The 23496-nt window shown below is 36.7% G+C and overlaps 1 protein-coding gene across 2 annotated transcripts in view; it reads right to left on the reverse strand.

The window, feature by feature from the left end:
* Positions 1-23496, reverse strand: part of TLK1 (tousled like kinase 1) — a 66544-nt gene that overhangs the window by 34400 nt on the left and 8648 nt on the right. For both annotated transcript variants that reach the window (XM_051623425.1, XM_051623424.1), the window contains exons 2-3: positions 5646-5764; positions 4165-4236 (exon numbers count right to left, since the gene is read on the reverse strand). In XM_051623425.1, coding sequence (XP_051479385.1) covers positions 4165-4236; positions 5646-5759 — 186 coding nt within the window. In that variant the 5' untranslated portion in view covers positions 5760-5764. The remainder of the gene's footprint in view (positions 1-4164; positions 4237-5645; positions 5765-23496) is intronic.

A 23496-nucleotide genomic window follows, 5' to 3' on the forward strand; every position in this document is an offset into this window, starting at 1 on the left:
GTACAACACAGACTCCTTATGTATAGAAGTACTTCACTACAGGAAGTGAAGATAATCTTTAGACTCTATCATTCTAAAAGCATAAAACATAGCTTAGAAATATTACTTGAATAATTTGCAATTACTGCCAGGTAAACAGGTAAAATTAAGCTATCTTTCTGCACAACTAAATTAAAACTATTTAAACAAGCATTTTCATCCTATTTTTCAGCTTTCCATTTTGCATTTACCATTCTAATATAGTCAGTTTTACCTACCATAAACAGCAAAAAACCCAGCTGTTTAAAGGCTAATTAATGGCTAAACATTTAAGATTTCCCCCACCAAACTGAGTTTACAAGTATAGTGGCTGATGTTTTGTTACATTTAAACTAGATATAGTTTAAAAACTGAAACTCAAGTAATTTGTAAATGTCTATTTCCTTAAGCTCTTCTGATTTTGTTCAGTGCTTAATTTAACCTTCCAAACTAGAAAGTATTAGCACACTAATGAGTTTATTAATGAGGTTAACCAACAAGGTCACGTTCACTTTTCCTAAGTACAAAATCCACATGGTGATGTACAGCATACATCAATCACCAGAAAATGTTCTTAAAAGATCCTTTCTAATGAATGGAATCACGTGAACTACCAGAAACTGAAGACTAACGGGGCTGTGGAGCATCCTCCTGATAAACAAAGACTGAAGTTGCTTTCAGAAGCAGGTACAATGCCTAATGTTCACATTAAAATCCCCCCAAATTTCATAAGCAAGACAAAGCAGTTCTGAAGTTATGCAAAGTTAGATTGTAAAGCTTTGTTAAAGCTAACCCACATCATGCTTTTGATCCTTATTTACCTCTCAATTTTCATGTGCTTCCTTTGAGTCTTCTCTTCACATTTAAAGTTTTAGATCTTGGCTTTCCACATCCTCTTTTATGAAAGAAACACTCCTAAGTACCAATGCTCCCTGGTTAATCCTAGTTGAATCTCCTTTAAAAAAAAACCCTCTATATTTTAATATATTTTATGTATTGTTAAATATTTTCTACCATTATTGTAGAACCAGTAATAGCATAACTCAGGAAGTTCTTTTTGTAGAGGAAATTTTGGGTTGTAAATGTGTAATAAAATCAAAGTTTTTATTTTTTGTCTCTCAATACTTACATCTCCAATACGGTTAATAGCTATGATTTTTTCAGTTTCATAATGAATAAGCTAATCGTTTTTCACAATTATTTTCTAAATCCTACCCTCTGCCCAAACCTTTACAACTACAGCAAACAAACGCAGCAGTACTCTTTTCCTCTGCAATACATTATAACTTCCAATTAGATAAAACCTTTAGTTACATGTGAAATTACACTTATAATGAGGGCTCTGTATTATTTGGGACTCCAGGAACTAAACAGCTACAAAGAAAGCAGAGCAAGACATTTAAATAACTAATCAAACTGGACAAATCAAGGCACAGACAAAGCTGTCCTCCCTTACATAATTAATTACCTACAGAAAACACTGGTTATAAATAAAATAATGCAGTTGTAACCAAGAATAAGAAATGGCAGGGAAAGCCAAAATATTCAAAGACTACCAGAAGCACTTGTTTACAACCAGAGGTAGCCAATTTAGGATTTACCCTAACTACAAGTAAACAATACACACTCAAATTAATACCTATGTACCACAGCAACAGAGCAGTTAATAAAATAAAAATTACATATACATTTTAAAAAAACCTGGAACACAGGTCTGGATATTAAGATCACACATCCAGCTAATGTTTATTGCTCACAATGCTGAACTGAATCCAGAATAAAGCCAGGTTTCAAGTTATTTTGCAGACCAAAGTTTACCTCTATGAAGTCTCTCAATTAAAACTATTTTCAGGTAGTTGCCTCTCTTCATATATCCATCAGATAGGAAAAAAAAAAAACAACCAACCAAAACAAACTGCAATTCTAATAGTTCTATTTTCTGCAACCCTTTGTGTAAATAGTAAAAAAGAAAAAAACTCACACCAGAAAAACAAAAAGGTAAGTGTGTATGGGAAGCCTCCCTTGCTATGAAAACTACATGTGAAAGACTTCCTTTTAATGTGCCACTTAGTGATGAAAGCACAGAATTATAACATTAATGTTCCTCACAATTTGACCAGAAACTGACATTTTTGCTAGAAATTAATTTCAGAGATTCCAAGATTTGCATTTCTAGTTTTTTTTTTCCTTCTGATACCTATTGTAATACAACAGCTCTCCCAGCATCAAATGATTGCGCTGCCTCCTCTAGGAGTCTTTGTATTTCTACACTACCGATCACAAGAGGCATTCCCTATTATCATGAAACCTTCATTGTCACAGCATTAAAAAAAAACAAAACACCAAAAAAATCCCACAACCTGTTCTCAATATTAAGAACAGAAGTGTTCTTTTTATAGGATGACAATATATAAGTAACCAGATGTTATTTTAAGAATAAAACTCTAAAAAAGTATTAACATATTTGGTATTACAATTATAATTTAATTTAAGTGAATACAACTGACATCTTCTGGAAATGGCTCAAGAAATCATATTTCATTATTCAATGTCATTTAGACTCATCTTTCAGAAAACACAAGAAACCTGAAGCTCTGTGCACTGGAGATCTGTGCAGGGATTTTCTAGAAAAGTCTATTTCCATCTAAGAATACATGTTTTAGAATATTAAAAAAATCCACAAACAATAAAAAACAAAACCACAAAAAACCCCAACACAACCTAAAAAAAAAAAAAAAAAAGGCAAACCAAAACTGTTCCTACCCAGAAGCATGGCTTGGGGTTAAAACACTGTGCAGACTGAATATATGGATTGGACTTTCAAACTTACATGCCTTGGAAAAACCTTGTCCCTGTATCTCCTGTATAAAACTGTAAAGTTGTATTTTACTACACAAAAAGTTATTACACATAAAGACAGCGTTTTGAGATCACTCAACTACACAGAGACACATTTTTATGTCAAAGAATTGCAGTGATGCATCATAACCTCCAGGCTACTGCAGCACACTTCCATTCCCACATCGACATCAGAACTGCATCATTGCAACACTGCCTCAAGTATTTCTAGGAAAAGCCATGAGGAAAAACAACAGGCAGTCACTCTTCTGGTTAAGAAAATGGCCTATATACAATGGAAAGAAAAAGCAGCTGGGAAAGGCAAGGGGAAAAAAACATCGCAAAGACTTTTTCAAAGAGGAAAACAAAATCACACATATAGAATATTCATTTAGAAGGTATCAGTCTTGGGAACCAACTAAATTCAGCCCAATATAAAAGCAAACATCAGTGTTTCACAGTGACTGAATGAAAAATCAAGCCGCAAAATAAAGTTTTAACATGTGAAAATAATGTCAAAAGCACATTTTAAACAACTCTCTCTCCAGCATGACATATGCAAACACAGGTCTAGCCTGGGCTAGAAATACACTCTCGCCTACAGTGGGAACCATCTTATTGATGCAATCTGTGATGTACACAAGCAAAACTGTCAGAGGGACTCACCAACTCAAAAATAGGTAAATTCTAAGAACTGCATTACTCCAACTACATCAGTGCTGATCACTAAGAGGAAAATTTACTCCAAGATAGTCTGCACTCTGCACATTAAAACCTAGTAAGAGTATGAATCCTTTTTTGGCTTACATAGTGGTACTAGGTAAGAAAACACAGTGACAACTGCAGCTTTTACAAATGTAGATGATAGCTACTGTCTGACCTTGAAATAAATCCATATTTTGAAAGAAAACATAGCAAATTAGTTTCTAGAGTATTTTCTAAGATGCAAAGACGAGTTGAAGTTTACCTGTGCTGATGAAAACCTTACTACTTACTAAACAAAATACAGCAAACTGACTAAGAATTTTCAGCTCCAAAAGCTGTATATACTCTTACACTATGACTACATGTATAATAAAGCAAAAGCAGCTAGTTTCATGACCAAAAATCCAAAGAAACTTTTATAAAGTTATGTCGACTTCTCCAAGAGACGGTATATTTTAGTAAGGTATGCTTTTTCCTATCTAGCTGTGCATTTTGTATTTTACTTTAAAAGCTTCTATATAAAATAAGGCATCAAATTGGAATAAATATTACTTGTTAGCATTAAAATTTTGAAGTAATAATGTATCCTCCCCATATACTTACCTCTGATTCTTTATCACTTAAAGATCCCAAGCTTCCAAAACTGTGATTTGAACTTTCATTATTTGTTGATGCCTACCAAGATAAATAAAATACTAAACATTATATGCAGCTTTATAAAACAGCTAATCCACTATTATAATTCACAGTTTAAAGAAGTAATAGTAATGAAATGTAATGCTTTAAAGAAAAAAAATTATTATAGAGGACTGGTGATTTGCAAAGGGGTAAGAAGTTTGACAGGTGGATGTTTTGACAAGACAGAGTAAATTCCGTATTTCGACTGCTCTTAAGCAAAGTAAAACTCTAAAACATTCAAAAACGTTTCAATCTTGTTTGACTGAAATGTCTTATTAAAAACCCTATGAAATTATTCCACAGAATGGGCATATAAAGCAAATACTGCTGAAAGTGCTGGAGACAACTAAAATTTTTCATTTTCCAAAGAAGATACTAGGCTCTGGAAGAGATTATTTTTTAAATCCATTCAATACAAGAAAATTACAACCTACTAACAATATTATTCCACATTCTTAAACCATTTCCCCCCAAAGTAACAAAGTTGTTTCCCCAACAATTCCAAAACTCTTCAGCAACACAGTAGACAAAGGTAGGCTTTTAAAGTAGTAGTCTCAATTAGTAAATCTCAATTTAATTACTAAAAAATAATGACCTAGACTGTTTCAAAAAATAACCAGTAAGTGCATCTGCAACCTCTGTATTGTCTTGCTAGGTTAGGAAAATGCAGATTTGGTATGTGTGGATGTGGGTATTCAGGCAAAGAGGAAGTTTGGCTAGGCAATAGTATTCCAAGACAGGTCTTGAAAACTGAAGCTAGTAACTTAAACAGAATTTGTAATAAAGGCAAATTTATTTTGCAGGTGTATCAACTGAAGGGTGGTATGAGACACACAGAAGGTAATTAATTCCCACTATGTTAATAAGGTTTTTCCTCATGTTTTGCATGCTGGTTTAGATACTAACAGATAGACTGCTGAAAGTCTACAATGAAAGTATCTAAAATTCCTATAAATGTCTGGAAAAGTTGAACAAATTTGGCTTTGTTAATCTAAATACATTAGTCTTCAAACAAGCATAATCTTAACAACAGAGGTCACATCAGACTCCCTGTGTCTATTTCAAGCCAAGCTTTAAGTAGCTGCAGGAGGGAAAACTCCACTTAAATACTTGGAAAAACTTCCAATCTCTGATCACATGTGCACTAGAGCAAAACCAGAAAAGAGCCTATATAAGCCCATTCTTTGGCATTTTTAAGAACAATATGATGTCCAAGTCATAGACAGGTGCAGGATAAACAATTCCATGTCAAAGCAAAATAACTGACTAACAAGGATTTTTCCAAGAGCCTTCTCCAGCACAGTACTTTGACAAGTAAATCACATGGGCAATATATGAATGAGAGAATGCGAGATAAATTAATATTTCAAAGATGGCAGGTTTGGACGACTGCTCTTAGAACTTACTTTAGCTCCAACACTGCAACTTCCAGTACTCCCAGTGCTGCCACTTACTACTCCTGTAAATCTTGCCTCTAACAATTCTTGTCTTCTTGGGTCCAGGCTATGAAGCTCATCCATTGCTCCTAAAAGAGATAGATAAATTAATTATATTTCTTAATGTTTTACCAAAAAAAGCCAAATGAACCACTGTTCTATACAAATAAACTATTTATAACCTCAACTTGAAAATTATTCACCACCTCTTACTTAATTAATAATGACTACACTCAGTGAATTCCAGAAAATCTGGGGAAAGTTCTGTGTATCAGAATAGCTTTGTCTATTCTGGTGAAAATTAGAACCTGCTAGAGGCATGTAAGGGACATGGAGTCTGTAGCGTGAGATGTATAGATTAAAAACTAGCTGACAGGAGCAAAATATTTCCCAGCATAAACCCCCCCAATTCTGCAATCCCCTTGTTTTCCATACTGTATAAATTGTTTAGGCTATCAACATATCAATGTCCAAGACAAACAATTAAGAATCATAGGGAAAAAAGGAAAATCTGAAGGTAGACCACAGTCCCCAACACGTGCAAGGGAATGTAGGGTTATATGGAGGCTCAAAGGGCAGCAAAGGAAGAAACAGGATCCGCAATATGAAAGGAGCCAAGAGTAACAGAGACCCTAGCAAAGGTGGTGCTTCCGCAGAGCCCTGCTAAATGGGGTAAAGCAGTGCTGCTGGCATCGGCAGCAAGGGGAAGGTGGAAGGAAATGGAGGAACAAAGGAGGTTCTGATGAGCTCAGCCTACATGAGTAGGCTGCAACATGATGTGCAGCTTTCTAATTTGTATTTTAATCACTTATGGCTGTTTAATGAGACTGAAAGATGATCTAGACAAACACTCTTCCGTATTTACAGAAACTGCGTTCTTTGTTTTTATCTTTTCAACTACTTGAATATTCAATTTATCTTCAACTGGAAACATTTCAGCTGCTTTATTTTAATATATTTAATGCCAAAGTCTTTATGCATTATTTTAATATCATATCCCTCAAGTACCATATAAAGTGATACAGCCTCATTTTTTTCACTTAAGATGCAACAAGTTATGCTTTTCAGTCCCATAGGACAACACATCAGTTCAGAAAGAACTATTTGAATATACATAGTTACTACTTGCAGTGATAGGAAAAAACGCTTTTGGAATTCCCTTTTAATGAAAACTACAGTTTGCAAAGTTTAAGTGCTCCTATGATTTTCTACACATCAGCTAAGCATCCTAACAACCAAGGCATCAGCATAGCTTTCCTTGCAGTTATTAAGACATGAGAGTTTCTTATACAACTCTCTGCTGTCTCACAGATCTAACATTCAAGAACTAGACAGATCTTTCTGTACCACACATTTTGGCCACTCCTGGCCGTATCACTAGTCCTTCTGGTAGGGAAAGCACTGGCTCTGCTACGTGGCTAATGCAAGTTGCCCTTGTTTCCACGGGAAGGCAGATGATGGTGTGTGGTACCAGAGCTCCTTTACGGCAGAGCCTGGTACCCAGACCTCCCCTGACGGAAGAAAACCCTATCAAGAGAAAAACCATCATGAAGGAGACACTTGGGAAACGTGTTGCTGGCAGAGCCTTCTTTTGAAAAATCAAACCACACGTGGCAGGTTGATGATACCACACTTTGTTTCTGAAGGTGGGGGAGTTTACCCAAACGCAGCCACATATGGAGCTGGAGGTATCTTTTCCAGCAATGCAGGGAAACTCCCTGCAGTCTAAAACTGCAGTGCGCTTATCAGCACTTGTAATGCCACTTCAGAACTTGCCTAGTAAAAATTCCTCCAACTTCTACATATTGTAGCTCTCTAGGGTAAAGACTGTTTCACTATGAGTATGTGCAGTGCAGAACAACCACGAATCCTCTTTAAACTCTTGCTTCTTAAAATTTGCTTGTGTACCACTTCCAAGATTTGGAAAGCCAACTCCATGCTTCTCATACGTACAAAAACTATTTATTTCAGACACAGTACAACAAGGCTTTTTTTTTTTTTTAAAAAAAAAAAAAGGCAAGCAGATGTGTACAGCGTAACTTTCCTAGTATGCATACAATCTATACCTTAATAGGAAAGTACTGCTCTGACAAAGCACAATATACTAGTCACACTAGATTTGTCAGATAAGTTTAAATGACTGTTTTGCTTCATAATAGTGAAAGTGCATAAGTGCACGCCACTCTGAAATGATCATTTTTAGTTTACCAAAAGTAACGTATTTAATGAAGCAGGACTAGAAATATTTTTATTTACTAGCCTACTTGATAGTCACTGCTTACAAAAGTTCAGAGCTTACTTAAAATCACTTACATAATTCTAGCAAGTACAAACTGTGTATATATTGCAGGAACAGATACTACCATACGCTATATTGTTTATCCACCATGGGAAAGCAATAATCACTGCGGATAGCTAAGGCTCATTCAAAGTGCTGTTAGGTAAAATTGCTACTGCAGGTCACATGAACTGTATCTAGATGCACTAATAGATACAATGCTAAATACTAATGCACTAAATAGATCAGCACCCCTGGGTTACCTTACCAGTAAGAATAATTTAGCAGGTGAATGGGTAGTCCACAGCACACACAAAATACAATCCCCTTCCCTTTTTTCTGCTCAGATTTTAGAGCGTACACATGCTAATGAGTGCACTGTATTCTCTTCATTATGTCTGCTGGAGTGTTTTTTTGTTATTATGTTTGGGATTTTTGTTTTGGTTTGGTTTTTGTTATTGTTGTTAAATATCCAGAACCAAAAAGCAACACACACTACCATCCTTGTGATCTGAAGGACAAGACAGAAAAGCTGAATTCAAACCTTCTTTCACCATAGAACAAATCCTAGAACATCTACTAAATTGCCTTCCTCATACATGATGCTACTTAAAATACATCATTAACTCACAGACACACAGCTGTTTTTTTCAAGAACACACAGTTCTGTACAGTCCTTCAGTTCTCAGTCTAAGCTAGCTATTTTTAAAAATGCAGCAAGCACTAAGATACTTCATGTAAGGTACAAAACATATAATTCTTTTAAACGCCAGACTTTATAAATTTTTCTGCTCACAGAACACCTTGCTGCCTACATGATCACTGTAACTTACAGTTTTGAAAATATACCCAGACCTCTGACTTGAAATAACTTCATTCCTACTCCTGAAAGCTAACCCACTAACCAAAGGACACACAATCACATTACATGAGTACTTACAGCATATTTACAGTGGCACTAGATAGAAGACTGGTATTGCTACCACCCACTGCCATTCAAACTTCTACTATGTTCCAAGGAGAATACTTGGAAGATTATCCAAAACTCACAAAAGAACCCTAAAAAACTACTTTTCTTTACTTCTTGTAGCTGCTAGAGATTTTGGAATGCTGCTTCTACTATTTTTTTTAAAAAAACTTTACCAACACTACCTAGCTGTTATGTTTTCTGGGAGCAGAATCTTCCATATTTTTTTATCTTTCAGAACCATATACAACTTCTCCTCTAAAAACCAGTGTAAAATATACAGATTCCTTGACTTGAAAAGAACACTTTATGCAACAACTCTTTTGAAAAAAACTCCAAACCCCTCTTGAGGGTCTGTTAAGCAATGGCTTATGTCAAAAGTCAAAGTTATAAATTCAGAGAAGCAACTGATAAGCTTTTTCATGGTATTCAGTATAATCAATTATACCAAGTTCTACCTTAGCAAAACAGAGATGTAAAGAATCAGAGAATTATCCATGGTATCTTAAATTTTTCAGAACTGATGACCAGAAAATAATAAGGTGCAACTATAACTGTAACCCAAAGCAGTACACCTCCAAATATACAAATACTTGCAAAAGAACCAGTTATTTAATCAAATACTTGCTCATACCTCAGTAAAATTTACATTTTAGGAGAAAACATTCAGCAGAAATTTGCAACTGCAAATCTTCACCTCCTAAAACTGTATCTTTCGGGATACGCAGGTACCACAACCTCTATCTCAAATACTGCTAGACTACAGAGCAGCGTTGCAGGCCCAAACACATAGGCTTGAGAGATCAGACCTTTTTTTTTTCCCCACTAAAAATGGAATGAAGCTCCAAGACTCAATCTTTATCTTCCATTCTCTTATTACTCTGAATGGACTCTTCTTATCTGGCAATCAGTTACAGCTTGAGATGAAAAAAGATCAACAGCTTCACACACAGCTTTCTATAATGAAGATAAAGTTCATTATGCAGAATCCAGATTCTTATTAGAACCACATTCCAAATTACTTTGAGGCCCCCTTCTCCTGAATTCAAGGCCAGCACAAACCACCTTTCACTTATGTGAAAGGCATACTGATTTAGTCTGGTTTATTTAACAGGCTTATAGGCATAACTTTAATGCCAAAGCAGAATATATCAACACAGAGACCTAACTATTGAAGAGAAGATAGCTCAACAACAACCCAAATGTAAGTCAAATTTCCTGATGTGCTCCTAGTAGGCACTCAGATTTTATGGTAACACACATGGCATGAAAATTATGTCCAATATATTTTTAGGAACACTTCTCATTAACACTGATAATATACCACCACGTAGTCTCTCCACTGACAGTAGCATCCTTTAGATCAGTAAATCTAACTAATATCCAGCTAAAAGGGTAAGGGATGGGAAAAGAAAGGAAAAAAAAAAAAGGACACATTTCTAATGGCAAGAAAAGCAGCCTGGAAAGCAGCTTCTCTCCTTATTTATTTTTCTTTTTAAATCACAATTCCTTTAAAGGTATCAAACAAACTTTGAAGTTATGAGCACCACATTTTAAGAATGGTAGCTCTTTCAAGGATAGAAACCACTTTTTTAACAGCCTTGCAATGCAATCCCCTAAGTCCTTAAGTAACTGTTTATTTCAATCCAAATATCCTAAATATGCATTTATCCAATTTAATAATTTAACTTCCTAGCAATTGAGTATGACAGCTTTTGTCATTCTAGAATACACGTGTAACCAGCAGATAAAAGGAAAGCTTTAAAACAATACATGCAAAACAGACTATAGAAAATAACGAAAAATATAGATTTTAAAATCCTTAAGCAGTCTCCTAAAAAAAAAAAAAAAGCCCACAAAACTTCTTTCCTTTTCTTCTTTCACCAATATGATGATGCATCTTATCTCTGCATCCACATGTATTTCCTTTTGCTCTCATCTCATTTGGAAAAAACACAACAAACCAAACAAACCATGCACTTAACTTAATTCTTCTACCTTATCTTTCTGAAACTCCCGAGTTTCCTAATTTCAGAACCAACCAGAAAGGCTTTTTTAATTCTCCAGGAAAATAAGGTAAAGAAGCTAACATTTTTGTCTCCAAGAAAACAAATTATTTGGTAACAAACTATTTTGTACTTCAGTAAATGTTAGCAAATCATTGTCAGGTTGATCAAGGTCTAGCTTCCTATTTTTTACAGCTTATACTTCATATATGCTTCAGTACCTTATAAAGCCAATGGGGAATGAAAAAGCCCAGAACAAGCTTTCAGTGAAGCAACATAAAGAGCTCTAGAATATGTCTCATCCAGTGAAAAAGCATGGCAAACCTGGTTTTGGCTGTGATAGAAATAATACTTTTCTCAGTAGCTAGAATAGCACTATGTTTTGAATTTAGTATGAGAAGAATGTTGATAGTGCACTGATGTTCTTAGTTGTTGCTAAGGAATCAAGGACTTTTCAACTTCCCATGCTTTGCTAGTATGCACGTGCACAAGAAGCCGGGAGGGAATATAGTCAGGACTGAACAAAGGGATATTCCATATCCACTCCAATATTCCATATTCCATATCAATATATGAAGCTGGAGGAAGTAGGACGAATATTGGAACATTTGGAGTGATGGTGTTTGTCTTCCCAAGTCACTGTCACATGTGGTGGAGCCTTGCTTTCCCGGAGATGACTGAACACTTGCCTGCTAAGGGGAAGAAGTGAATTAAGTCCTTGTTTTGCTCTGCTTGTAAGCACAGCTTTTGCTTTACCTATTAAACTGTCTTTATCTCAACCCACAAGTTTTCTCACTTCTAACCTTCCATTTCTCTCCCCCATTCCACCAGGGCAGAGTGAGTGAGTATTTGCATGGTGCTTAGTTGCCAGCTGGGGTTAAACCATGACAGGAGTAAATACAAATGTATTTATTTGTAAACTGGAAAAAATGACACATTTCATTTAAAATAGAACACTTGTGCTGTGAGACTGAGAAATTAATTTTAAAATCCCTACAAAGCTGACCTGTGTTGCTAAATCATATTTTTTAATAGTCTTTCTTCCACAGCATGTTTTGGGAAATAGCAGAAAACAGAATTGGAAGCTGCCTTGAAAACTACTAATGTGTTAAGAAAACAAGTTGAGATCCTAGTATGATGACATAAAGCCAAGCAGCGTAATTTGAGAAGAGTTAATTTCCAAGATAACCACAAAAACACAGCCTGCCTGTAGCAGAAGGCTTCAAAGGGCACCACTGTCCAATGTGAATCACAGTCCTGATACCACAGTCACTCATTACTGTGGCCTCAGAAGTCAAGGTCCCACTCAACGTAAATCAGCAGTCAGTAGGGCAGACAGCAAGACACAATCTCTGAGATTTTAAGTAAATCAAATAAAAAAATTTCAAAACTATATTTACCTCCTAACAACAATATAATCAAAGCCTAGAGGACACCATTTACCAAGGCCCCAGAGTTCCAGCTCTTCCAAAATACTAAACAGAGTAACATATAGTTACAAATTACCCAGAAGAAGGCTTAACCTGGATATTTGAAAATGCTCAAAATCACTGAATTGGATTAACTTATAACCTCCAAACAACAGGGAACATGAAAAAGTTCAGGGTGCTACATTCAAACTGAAAAACTTCTCTGTAGCTGAAGTCAAACAGCCACAACAGACGCAACAGAAAAGGGAAAATATACATCCTGATATTCAAGTGAAACTAGCTGTTTGAAAAGATACCGAATTATATGAAATTCCTAATGAGAGGCGTCTCTAAGACCAGGGTCAGGAAAGAACAGAATCCATTAATCAAGAGGCATTTTTAAATGCACAGTGAAAATACATTTCTCAGCACCTAAGCCAGTAACACTGAAGCACAAAACACACAAAAAAAATCATATTTCACGCTTAAGTTATCTTCTCTGTTTAGGCACTTGTTTCCCAACATACATACTCCCTGTCATTGTTAAGATGCCTAGGTGAGCTCAAAATGGTTTTCTTAATAATCTAAAGCGAGTTTTTATTCCACAAACTGATCCTCTTAAAATGAGAAAGACTGTGTCCAAAAGAATGGGCAGAGGGATGCTGACCCCAGAGGGAAGCTGGTGGGTGAAAGAGGGAAGAAGCTGGATAATTAGCACGCAAACAGATGAATGTATGATTACTGGATGCAAATTTCTTGAAACAAAAAGTAAAGGAAATAAGATTTTTCTGATGAAGAGGGAAAAAAAAAAAAACAAGAAATAGAACAAGTTCTGAACAATTTTCTATGAACTAAAGAGTTTACAACAAGCATTTTTGATAGGTTGTTGGGTTACCTGGACTCTACCATTCAACATTGATACTTCCCCAAAGGAAAATATTTTCTCTGTCCATTCTTTCCCCAAGATGTAGTACATTTCTTTTTGGAAATGTTTTCCAATGATTTTTAAAATTACCTTAGCTCTACTTTTTTAAAATGCTGTTGGAATATTGTTTATTTCACTTTTCCGAACAGTTCAACAGTCCAGAAATTTAATCTAAAACAAAGAAAACTTTGATTGCCGGATAGGTAGGTAACTTTCTGCAAATCATCCTACAACAGAAATAAATTCTTTAATGCTAAAAAAACCTGTAATGATCTTTAGATTTCTTCTCTGTGCTAACAGATTTTGGATTTCAATTGTCTGGTCAAGAACCAGGAAATGAACAGTGAATTGCAGAGAAATATGTTCCTAAGGGAACCTCTACTAACACCTTGAAGACTGACTTATGAATGAACCACTTGGGCCAACTCCAGATCAGCTAGGAGACATTTGTGGGCAACAATTTAAGAATTTCCTCCTCAGCTTTCAGCTGGGTGCCCTATTCCAAGTATCCTTGATGTGTCTCATCAGATAGCTGTAGGCAGCAGAGGCAGGGATGAATTTACAAGTTGCCTACCACTGCCTTCATCTGGCCACAGACAACATACACTCATGCGTGTGGGTATATGCCACACGGATAGCAATGCAGAATGGCTCATTCAGAGCTCTGGGAGTGATTCATACAACAGAGGACAATAGCTCCCCAAGGGTCTGTTCTATTGTAATTGGGGCTGAACCAGGCACACAACAACGTCCAAGGCAAGCCAGTGATGTCCCTCTACCACTCCTATGCGTTAGAAGTACAACTGAATTGCCTGAAAGGCACATATGGCTCAAGAGCAATGCATGGGCCCCTGAGCCATCAAGCCCTCTTACTTCTGAGTGACAGCATTTTCCCTACACACCACATATAAGTAATTGCACTTTCTTTCAACGCCACAGACAACAAATCTACGGCACAGGTTTAAACATAACCTGTTTGTGGTGCAGCACAGCACCCAAGATAAGCACAAACATAGGCAACAGAAAGACTTGCCAAGAAAGAAAAAACCCAACTGACTAAACTTCTTTAAAAATTACATCGCAAACCTGAGAAATTATAATATGCATGTCTATGACAGCTTTCAAGTCTGAAGTCTGTCTACCAATTAATGGTGCTGATGGTCTAAAAGGTACTGAAGCTTTTTTACAATGTCCACTGAAACAATGGCATACTGTCTCATTCCAATCTCATTCTCCAGAAAACTAGTCAACATTTAGTTGCATTTGGCATGTAAATCCTTCTAACAGGTCACTTTTTAGCCAGACTTTTCTTTACGCTAGCTTTTCCTGAGGGAATTCTTTACAGAAAATTTTTCCCATCTTGCCCCAGAAATTATTATGCCCTTATTTTTGCAGTGTTGTGTTTTTTTCATATTAATGATAGGAGTTGTCAAGTATAGATTAATAAAGATAATACAAGATAGCACAAACATTCAACCTGACATCTACCAATCCGTTTCCCACAGTTCTAATATAAATCCATGTGCATCATGTATAGGAAGCGTTAACATAGCAAGTACTGCTATCAGCAACAGAACCACAACAAGGTCCTTCCTGAGCCTGTTGAACAATGTTTAGTGTGATGAACAAAGGGAAAAAGGGCAACTGAAAGAGCATGCAGTATTTTACTAGTATCCTGAAAGTTTTTTATCTTGGAATTGCCCCCTGTCAACAGTAGTAAGGAGGCTGCAATTTGACCACTGGTATGAGTGTATTTTCTCCTCTCCTCCACACACCTCAACTAGAAAAACTAAATTGAACAGACAAGTTCATGGGCTTAGCAACAGAAGCATCTGCTGTGCCCAACAGTAGAACAGTCCACTTAGAAGAAGAATTCCCCACATCTAAAATCCCTCTCCATGTCCAGTAATCCCTTCTAGGCTCTTAGAAACAATACTGAGTTCTATAAGATCAGAGTCTACTTCCTACTCTGAAACCCCAAAGTGCAAGGTCTTTCCCCATCATGAGAGCACTCCTACATCAATCAAACAGAAGAGCCACCACAAAAAAGTACTACACAGAAAAGTAGTATCAGTGAATAATATCCTTTCTGGAAATGCCCTACTTATAAAGACTTCCTCTGAACTCATAAAACTAACAGCTTAAATAAAAAATTTGCTGTAACACTATACACAGAAGAAGCCTGATGAAGGAGTCGACACTGACATATACACAAACTAAGACAGATGATAACCCAAACATGTTCTCTACAAGGAATGGCATCCATCCATTCTCCTCTGAAACTTGTTCCTTTGTAATCCCAAATGTCATATTTTCCTCTTTTCTAAAAACCTGGATTACTCACTTACAGTTGTTCTCTAGGTTATTCTGAACTGCTGACAGGTATCAATGAGCAGGTTCTGATTTGGCAGAAGGATTTTGATGGTTTTTCAACACCACCACCTTCTACTATCTAATGGCAAACTGGCAGAACCAGAGTACTTCAAAGAAACAAGTTTGTTTGTTAACAGTCTTCACTGACCATTCTGCACTCTTCACAGATAAAGACAGTGACCCCTGAGAGCACATTTATTGACGAGTTGATTCTTATCACCTAAGGTACTGCTCTAAGCATTTAATCAATTTAGAACAAATGTATAGATACTGAAAAACAAGTGTATCTTCAATAAAACTTTTTTAATGACAGCATCTGATTTGAACATCTGCTACAGCGATGGAATAATCAGAGACACAAAGCACTCATTTATAGTGTTTTTAATAAAGTTCTGCTCAAGATAAGTGTCAGGTTTGGCAGCAACTAGGTAGCCAACTAATACATCCCCTGATGTTTCTTGCCATCTCTGACCACTATAGTTTGTGCCTGCATAAATGTGATACTAACCTCTCTAAAGTCTTCTGTAAAGCCTTAAACATTCACACCTAGGGTTCATTCAGCTTTCTTCTGGAAAGGGAAGATTTATAACACAGTTGTAAGGTCAAAAGCAGTAACTTCTTTCTTCAGAATTAAGAACAATATTCTGGTGAGGGAATCACTAAACCAACTGCATTGCTTTATGATTGTATGCTACCAAGTTAGAAGAGAGATTAGAAGAAAATATGATAGCATCCTTTGGGATTGCTTTAGTCTACTGGAGATCCTCAGTCAATCAAAAGTAAAGAAGCCCTTCTCAGTGTCCCATAGGGCAGTACCAGTGTTGCTATATTGTGCTGTACTACTACAATCAATAAACAAATCTACAAATACACAGAAGGTTATGCTTACAATCCTCCTATAAGATAGAAAAAACTATATTTTACAGAAAAAAAAATAACATCTTGGCCAGAGTACACAAGACATCTATGGCAGGAACACTAAAAGTCTTCCTAGGTAGCAAACATCTGCCTTGAACACAACATTATGTCAAGAGAGATAAACACTAATACAGCCTGGGCTGAACACATGCAGGTGATGTGCTGCCTATCTCTACCAGCTCCCTTTTCATCTCCGCGTAGTGGAATCTGTAGCAATTACTGTTGCTTCCAGAGAGCTATGTAAAAGGTACCCAAACAGAAAGAAAGAAGCCGAATCTGCCCATGTCAGCTTCATTTGCTGCAAAACCAGACGATCCCTATCCCCTTGCGGAAGAGGTAGCAAGCAGGGAGAAGCACACTGCAAGTTTGTGGGTCAGTTGTTGGCAAGGCAGACTAACAAATCATAAGATAATGCCAGTTTTTTATACTCTCCAAAGTGCATTGCACTCTGAACAAAAGCTCACTACTTTCCATCTATTTCTATGCTGACAAGCACTAAAAGCCTGGAGCAGTCCTGGAGAATAAACATCTACCTAGAGAAATACCAGAAAGTACAGAAAATTTAATTTGCTGCATTCACTTGCAAGGAAACAAACCGGGAGTTCTAAACGCTCGAATCCATGAAATGGCTGTTCTGCAAGAATTTAAAATGGCACAGGCCTTTTGCACATATCAAAAATAAACAGTAGTTTCTGCTATCTAAGGAAGAAGTGAAAAGGAAGTTGAAAGCAGAGGTCACCTACCGAGCAGGAAAAGAGCGAGCAATTCCCCTGCCCACAGGATTTTTGGTTCTCACCCTCACTCCACAGACAAAAGTAAATCATGAAGGAACAACTATAAATTGTGCACCATTTCATCAAAGAAATTTCGCTGGAAGTTACCCATAGGGTAGAAAGACAATGCAACCCCCCGCAACAATTTAACAGAATAAATGTATCTTATTTTTCTGAGTTATAATACCAGTCATTTGGTATCTGAAAGCTGTTTTTGTGTCAATAGGAGTGTGTTTCAGTTGTTAATTCCCTGAACTTCCTAATCTCCTTACTTCTGTAGCTCCTACTGCCATTTCTGCCCTCATGATCTTCAAAATCTCCCCTGCGCATTGAGGCCAAGGCAAGAACTCTGCTCCCTGGAGCACACATGACAAACTGCTGATTTCAGTACATCACTTAACTTATATTGCTCTCACCATTACATGATACAAACAAGAAATTAAACAAAAAATACCAAGTCTTTCTAAACAAGTTCATCTATTTCATTAGTAACATTATGACTGACTAGAACTTCAGCCCCCATATACTTATATAAGAAGCCACAGTTTAACATCAAAACATGCAAAAAAGATTACACCTTTAAGATTAAATTGGGACAGTAAATTCACCTCTATCTGTAACCATGAGACTCATCAACTATTTTGGCTTTTGAACTGCACCATTTTAAGAAAAAAATTGTATTAACCTCAAATAATAGTCAGTTTCCTCCTTCCAAAATACCTGTATGGTATACACAGCATAGAAAATACTAAAAAGTGAAACAAAATATACTTACATGAAGAAATTTAGACTGCTGAGTCACAAGCTCCATGAGAAACCACCACAACACCAGGCAGCTCATGCAAGGAGGACCCTTGCTTCCCATGCTGAGCAGGGCCATACAACCTGTGAGATGGCTCACTGTTTTTCTCCTGTAGGCACCCTGTCTAGAGCCTAGGTGATCCTCAGAGAATCAGACAAATAGGTACTGCTCCTTATGTTTTTGTGGGGTTTGTTTTTTCTTTTCTTTTTTAATTTACAACTCAACCAGCAGCCTCTGAACTGACAAGACAATCCCAGCTTCACTGAATAGGGGAAGAAACTCATATCCTCAAAGTCTCTTGTAGGGAGGAGCCTCTCAGAATATGGGTCTAAACAGCTAAATCACACACACGTAAAGCTGACATGTTAATGATTGCATCTATGTTTTTCTAGGACTCTACAGCATTGCTTCCATTCTACAGATATGGAAAAAATGAGACTCGTATGAAATCACATGTGAATCAGTGAAAAATCAAGTTTAAGGCTAAGAGGAAAAACACTTTAAACTGTGTACTTACTTTTCTTATAAAACAGCTACAAAGCCTGTTGATAGCAACCATATACATTAGATTCAGTTGCAACTTTGTCTACCGAACCTTTTCAAAAATTCAGCACCCACTCAGCTCACAAAGAAACATCCTACGTAATCATCTGCCAAAAATTCAATTTTAGTCTTGCTCAGCATTATCATTAAAGAAATCTGCATTACAGCCGTTTCTCCTATCCAGCACTCACTGCCTAATTTTAAAAAGCTTTCTTTTCTTCTATACTATAATTTTCATTCAAGTTTTAGAAGAAAGAAAGAAGTCATTCTCATTCTTTTCAACACAGTCCCTTCCTGAGAACTGCCCATCTTCCAGGCTGAGTGAGAACACACTTCAAGAAAAAAAGTCTGTGATCAGGTGAATAAAATTCCATAACATAAATGCAGTTAAAGCCCTAAGGGCAATTAGAAATTAAGAAAGGGCATAGTATAAGTCTTCGATATTGCAAAAATAACAACAAAACCCACCACAACAAAATAATTGAAGAAATTAAAGTATATGTTAAAACATTATTTCAAGATCAGTAAAAATGCTTATGTGCAATTAACATAATTCACCCTTGCAGAATAACCAACTGAACACTCAGCTGGCATAGTACTTGTTGCCTTACAAAACTGCCTCAAACCAGGATATCACATTTCTTTTTAGCTGAAGAATAAGGATGCTACACTGGCTTCTGTGGATCACTGTGGCCATAATTTAAAGAAAACCAAATGTGATCCAAATTCTTCTCCCCAAGTGACAGGAGATAAAACAGGACTTCTTTCTATATAGCTCACACCAAAGGCAAGGGAGTACCAGGAAATTCCTTGGATGGCTGAAGCAGGTTTCCCAGAGCTCACTTCCAACAGCTGACCTGACAGAGAGAGAACAGGAAGTGCTACTGGGATGCAGCAGCACACCTAAACAGTTGACAAACTGGGGTGCATTTAAAACATGGATGTAACACGACTGCTTCCACGCTCCTGACCTGGGGCGGGGGGGGTAACACAACACTAAGGTGACCAGGCGGTTTGTTTTTTTTTTAACTGAGTAAATCTATCAATGAATCTATAATGGACCTAGAGGACTGAGATCCAGGTCAGGCTTTCCCTCACCAGTTAGAAAAGCCTAAATGAGACCAGTGCCTGTACGGTCAAAGTCAAACCCTGACAAGTATGCAGACATGCAGAGGTATCTGCAGCACACACCACACTCCATTCCCCCAGCAGAGCCAGGCTTGCTGTATTAGTGGGCTATCTCAGACAACCAAAATTTAAGAACTAGCAAAAGCAACTGAATAAAAAAAACATCAGGAAGATGAAAGTTTTGCCAACAGGAATTCCTGGGTAATAAAAAAAAGTCAAATTGCAGGCTGTCCTCCTTGCCCTGCCTGTGCCCAGCAGGAGAGGGCTAATGCCCAGAACAGGACCCCAGAAGCTGCAGCTGCAGGTGCCACACTACCTATTTTGGTACTTACCTGAATCACTAACTCACTGTTTTCATTTACTACTTTCACATAACAAAATATTGTTCTGTGAGTACTACATGCTAGCATCATTATTTACCAAATGAGAGAACTCATACAAAAAAATGTCTTATTTTGCCATAAATAAACTCTTTCACTCAGTATCTTTGGATCACTTCTGTAACAAACCAATTGGATTCAGTGACTCAGTGGATGTAACAAAAAGCAACTGCAATGACCCCTCTTAAACCTAAAAAATATGAGAAATTTCCATTATTAAAGACACTATCAAAATTTATTACTTCCCAAACAACCCTCATTCAGACCTCTATCCACAACAATCTTGGATTTCTCCTCATCTCAAGCAGTGGTCAAGCACAATTCTGACACCCAAGATAAACCAATATTCATCTCCAAACTTTCTAGACTGAGGCATCTGTAGCTGTGAACTCTTAACAGCAGGAAGCACTCCCCATCACTGCCAGCTCCACTCCTGACCCACACTGGGACAGGAGAGACTTGCAAAACTGTGTTACCAAGCAACCTGCCACTGAGTGCAGGCGGTCAGGCTTCAACATCCAGTCAATGCTTCAACATCTGGAAGGTTCCTGCTTCTATCCCATCAAACCGCCCCCTTCATCAAAGACTACTTGCCCTCCAGCAAAATCAACAGTATGCACAAAAATGAAAGCTGAGTAGGGGGAACACGATTTAGGGAGGAAAATGACAGTTTAGAGAAGCACAAGGGAAGCAGAGGAGCAGGACAAGACTGGAGGTCAACCTTGTGGCACTGGGCAGGAAGAGAAACTGGTGGTGGGAGGGGACAGGGCCGAGGGACCTGGTCTCAGAGAAAGCACACCCCACCCAGAGAGCCACCGTGATGGTGGCACACCACCACATTCTGCAGCTTCTGATAGTCACTGGTACTGCTGCCTCACCATTCCTTTCCCTTAGAAGAACAACAACAACAAAGTAAAAAGAGCAGGTTTTTTTGTTGTTGTTTTTTTTTTTTACAAACAAACTTGAAGAAAAAGAGAGATTTAAGGAAAACAGCAGGAAGGTGGTGTCAGATGCTGGCAGAGACTGCTCTCTGTTGTTTGGACTTCTCTAGAAGAAGAAAACAAGTGAAAGACTCAGAAAGAACAGCACGTTGCGATTTAGCCAGGAGAACAAATCAGGTCAACTTTCAATCACACAACATGGGGGAGGGAGGAAATCACTATTAAGGTCATTTACTGGAAATTATTTTGTTGTCATAGCTTCAATATTTCATTCCCAAATTAAGATATATGTTGCAAGTATAACAAATGGGGAGAAAACAAAAAAAATGCAATATTAATTTATAATCCAATACACAACCAGGCTGTTTTCTGTGAACTCTACAAGTTTTTATTCTTTTGTTTATAAGTGAACAGCAATACATAAAGCTAAAACTGAAGATAACGCAAAGCTAAGATGATTAATCTAACAATCTAGCAGCCAGATTTTCTATCATCCACAATACTCATCATCAGGTTTAAAAGAATGAGATATTTGAAAAAAGGAAACAAGTTTTTAAGTAGTATGTAATAAGTGCAGGAATTAAGCAGCTCAACTTTTCTGTAAGCTTAGCTTGTTTATGATACTGCTGTAGGGGGTGGAGGGGTCCTAACAACAACATCAGTATTGTAATGACTAAACAGACAGCTCATTAAGACTTCACATACATATTTTGTGCATATATAAAAGCGTGTGCACACAATATATAAAATTGCCTCTTAATACTAACCACTTGGATGTTCTGAACATGACCACATGTATCAAGCAAGGGATTGAAAAAAAAAAAATAATCTATGGATGCAGAATACAAAATATAATCTAGCAAGGAAGCAAAGACTGTGATATTTGCCTTTTGCAGTTTGAATACCAGTGTTGCTACTCCTGGGCGTTATTAGTATCATAATAATTTATTAATATAGTTTAATTAGAAATATGTAAAATGCAATCTGATAATACAAATAGAGGTAAATTATACAGGCAATGAACTTCACAAAAATCAATCACATACTGAGACAATAACAGCCACAGCAAAAACTGCTTTTTGTATCTCATTTAAAAATTCTAAAACTGCATCTTCATGAATTACTTCTATTTGAGTCCTATAGTAACCTTAAAATATAAAAATCCCAGTCCTCAAAATGGCCCTTCATAATACTAAATACAAAGGTACTACAACAAGAACTACTCCACTTTATTTGAAGTTAAAGCTTGCAGAAAAATTGCAAGATAGCCTTTTACCATAGCTCGGTACCGTGAATGGAACTACTGAAACTAAAATGTAACACTAGTAACCAAAATGTTTCTAAAACAAGTATAAAAGAAACAGCAACCACCTCCAACAACAGCTCAAAACTGTCTTGCAAAAGAAAAAAAGAAACACACCAAACAAACCTCCTAGTGACTAATAACAATAAATCTATCCTTAATAAGCTGTAATGAGCACAACTAAAACAAAAAAAATATCTTATGAAGATAATCACACCACTTAGACCACCACCACTCTTCTCATCATAGCGTAAGTTCTCACCTGGCTGGTGGAGGGAACACAACAGAGGAAAGAGTTTGGAAACAGAAACAGGACACATTCCTGGATATACCTTAGCAATAATAAAGCACAGAGAAGAAAGGCTTCTGTCCTGAAAAAAATAATTAGATAAAACCTTGAAGAAGCAAGAAGGGACCAGATGACCAGAAAACCCAAGGCAAGATTTTACAGTCTTCAGGGATGATCTTAAAACTTATCAATCACTACAGAAAACAAGGAATGACAAATAATCTATGAATCACACTAATATATGTGACCTCTTAATGTGATTATCCCAATAAAAAGTTATCCTAAAGAATGGAGATCATACAGTAGTACACATAATGCTGAACATAAAGAAATAGGAAGCTTGAAATGTGTGCCTTCCATGCACTGTATACATGATGCTGAACACAGCATGTTCTAAATACCAGACAATGAATTAAGACAGTGTTATCATTTTCTACATCTTATAAATTCTAGTTCAAAGGGCAGCAAATGCAGCCTTAGCTGTCATCAAGTATTTCTGACATTCCTCTTCAGATAAGAGCTCTTATTTAAAAAGAAGACATAAGACAAGTTACGAGGAATATTATGAAAAAATAACACAAAGGACTTTGAAAAGTTTCAAAACTTCTGGTATGTCTTTCAATATAACTTTTAACAGAACTGTTAAAAAATTATTACTGCCCATGAAGACTGGATTTACCAGTAAATTAAGACCTCTAGCAAAATATCTGCAAAATGTTTTCCTAGGTAAACTAACATAGTATTTTAAAAGATAAAGAACCAAAGCTATTTCAAAGTTACTGTATT

The sequence above is a fragment of the Apus apus genome, chromosome 6 (assembly GCF_020740795.1).
Source record: "Apus apus isolate bApuApu2 chromosome 6, bApuApu2.pri.cur, whole genome shotgun sequence".
NCBI lineage: Eukaryota > Metazoa > Chordata > Aves > Apodiformes > Apodidae > Apus > Apus apus.